General features: G+C 36.2%; 1 protein-coding gene across 1 annotated transcript; it reads left to right on the plus strand.

Annotated features, from left to right (window-relative positions):
* Positions 1 to 745: 745 nt before the first annotated feature.
* LOC110302090 (olfactory receptor 7E24-like) lies at positions 746 to 1,717 on the plus strand. Its single transcript, XM_021172867.2, has one exon. It carries the CDS (start codon positions 746 to 748, stop codon positions 1,715 to 1,717), a length of 972 nt encoding a protein of 323 aa, XP_021028526.1.
* Positions 1,718 to 2,272: the final 555 nt, after the last annotated feature.

Consider the following 2,272-nt stretch of genomic DNA (forward strand, 5'->3'; position numbering starts at 1 on the left):
ATACAGCACTGGCTTTGATGATGGCGTCTTTGTGAATAGCTGAAATACAAATGTATTGGAGAGGAAGTGATAATTTGTTACAAGAGAAATTGAGAGAGGTTAGAGTTTCTTAATATCTCCAGGGCATCTCTTGCTTAATGTACTGCTCACATTACTTCTCTTGTCCTTTATTTCTTCTCTTCTCTTTTTCTTTTTCTTTCTTTTTCTTTCTCTCTTTCTGTCTTTCTGTCTTTCTGTCTTTCTGTCTTTCTCTTTCTCATTTTCTTTGTTTCGCTTTCATTCCTCTCCTTTCCTCTCCTCTCATTTCTTCACTTCCCTTCTCTTCTTCATTCACATCCCTTCCTCTATCTTCCCTTTCCGTTCTCCTTCCTTCCTTCCTTCCTTCCTTCATTCCTTTCTTCCTTCCTTCCTTCCTTCTTTCCATCCTTCATTTCTCCTTTATTACTTTACTATTTCCCCTAACTTTCTCTGACATGTTTTCTGATGGAAACAAATTTAGATTATTGCCTTTAACTGACAAGGGCTGTACCACTTATTTCTATTCAAATCATGAATTTCCCTTCTTCAATGTTTCAAGTATCTACCAAACAGAAAACAAAGCTCATAGCCCCAGAACCTTTTCCTGAGTAAATAGGTAATATCTAAACATGAACAGTTCTCATGTATGAATGGTTTCTTATGAATTGCTGATTTACAAACATATAGGCATGTAGACACTTACATCTCTACTGCTTAGTTCTCTACAATGGTCTTTTTTTTTTTTCTTTTCAAAAGATGTCCTAGCCTTATGGAACCATATAATTCAACAGGAACCTTGGAATTCATTCTCCTTGGACTCTCAGAGGACCCTGAACTGAAGCTCATCTTATTTGCACTATTCCTGCTCATATACCTGCTCACTGTGCTTGGAAATCTTCTGATCATCTTGGCCATCAGCTCTGATTCTCACCTCCACAGACCAATGTACTTCTTCCTCTACAACCTTTCATTGTCTGACATGGGCTTCAGCAGCACCACCATCCCCAAAATGCTGATAAACTTGCATACCCATAACAGATCCATAATTTATGCTGAATGCCTAACTCAGGTATCTTTCTTTATTCTATTTGGGTGTATGGACAGTGTTCTACTGGCAGTGATGGCATATGACAGATGGGTAGCCATTTGTCACCCTCTACACTACCAAGTCATTCTGAATCCTCGTCTGTGTAGATATTTGGTTGTAATGTCATTTTGTATCAGTCTCATTGATTCACAGGTACACTGCTTTATGGTGTCACAACTAACATTTTGTACTAATATAGAAATCCCTCATTTCTTCTGTGATGTTCCAGAACTTGTAAAACTTGCTTGTTCTAACACTACTATCAGTGACGTAGTCATATTTCTTTTAGGCATCATTCTTGGTTTCTTCCCTGCCTCAGGAATATTTTACTCCTACTATAAAATTACTTCTTCTATTTTAAGAGTTCCATCACTGTTAGGGAAATATAAAGCCTTCTCTACCTGTGGATCTCACCTGTCAGTTGTTTGCCTATTTTATGGAACAGGTATAGGAGTGTACCTCAGTTCAACAGTTTCTAGTTCTTCCAGGGTAAGTATGGTGGCTTCGGTAATGTATACAATGGTGGTTCCCATGATGAACCCCTTCATTTACAGCCTGAGGAACAGGGACATCAAGAAAGCCCTCTGGAAAATTGTCCTTCAGATAACATAATTTAACTACCTGCATGATCCCTTAATATATCGATTTTTTAAGTGAGTCACATAACTAATTGTGGTGGCATTTAAAATGAAGCAGTTCTAAATATTTCTGACCATAAGTAATCAAAAATTAATTTATAAGTATAGGAATTCAAGGTCTATCTTGCTGCACTTGTCCCAGTTACATGTAGTTTCACTACGTCCTGATTTCTGAACATATAAAATTATAAGTTGGCACTGCTCATGTTTTTGCACACCAAAGAATTCATCCAGAAATAGTATAACTTAGTTTGGGTTTAACTGTTTTGAATTTCTATGCTTTTACCATATGTAAAAATGAAAACATAATGATTAAATTACAGAAGTAAATACTTTCAAATTTTCTTAACATAGTTTACCAGCATGTAAGTATGAAACTAATATATATTAGACTTTTGTGCAAAATAGTTTAATTTTAAAATTTGATATTTGTGTTGCTGTCTTGAGTTTCATATAACAGCTATTTGTGCTACATAACTTCTTGGGAAGGGGGACCTACTCCACTTTGATTATGTGGCCATTGATAGCA

The sequence above is a fragment of the Mus caroli genome, unplaced genomic scaffold, assembly GCF_978045245.1.
Source record: "Mus caroli unplaced genomic scaffold, Mus_caroli_1 scaffold_11, whole genome shotgun sequence".
In the NCBI taxonomy this organism is placed as follows: domain Eukaryota; kingdom Metazoa; phylum Chordata; class Mammalia; order Rodentia; family Muridae; genus Mus; species Mus caroli.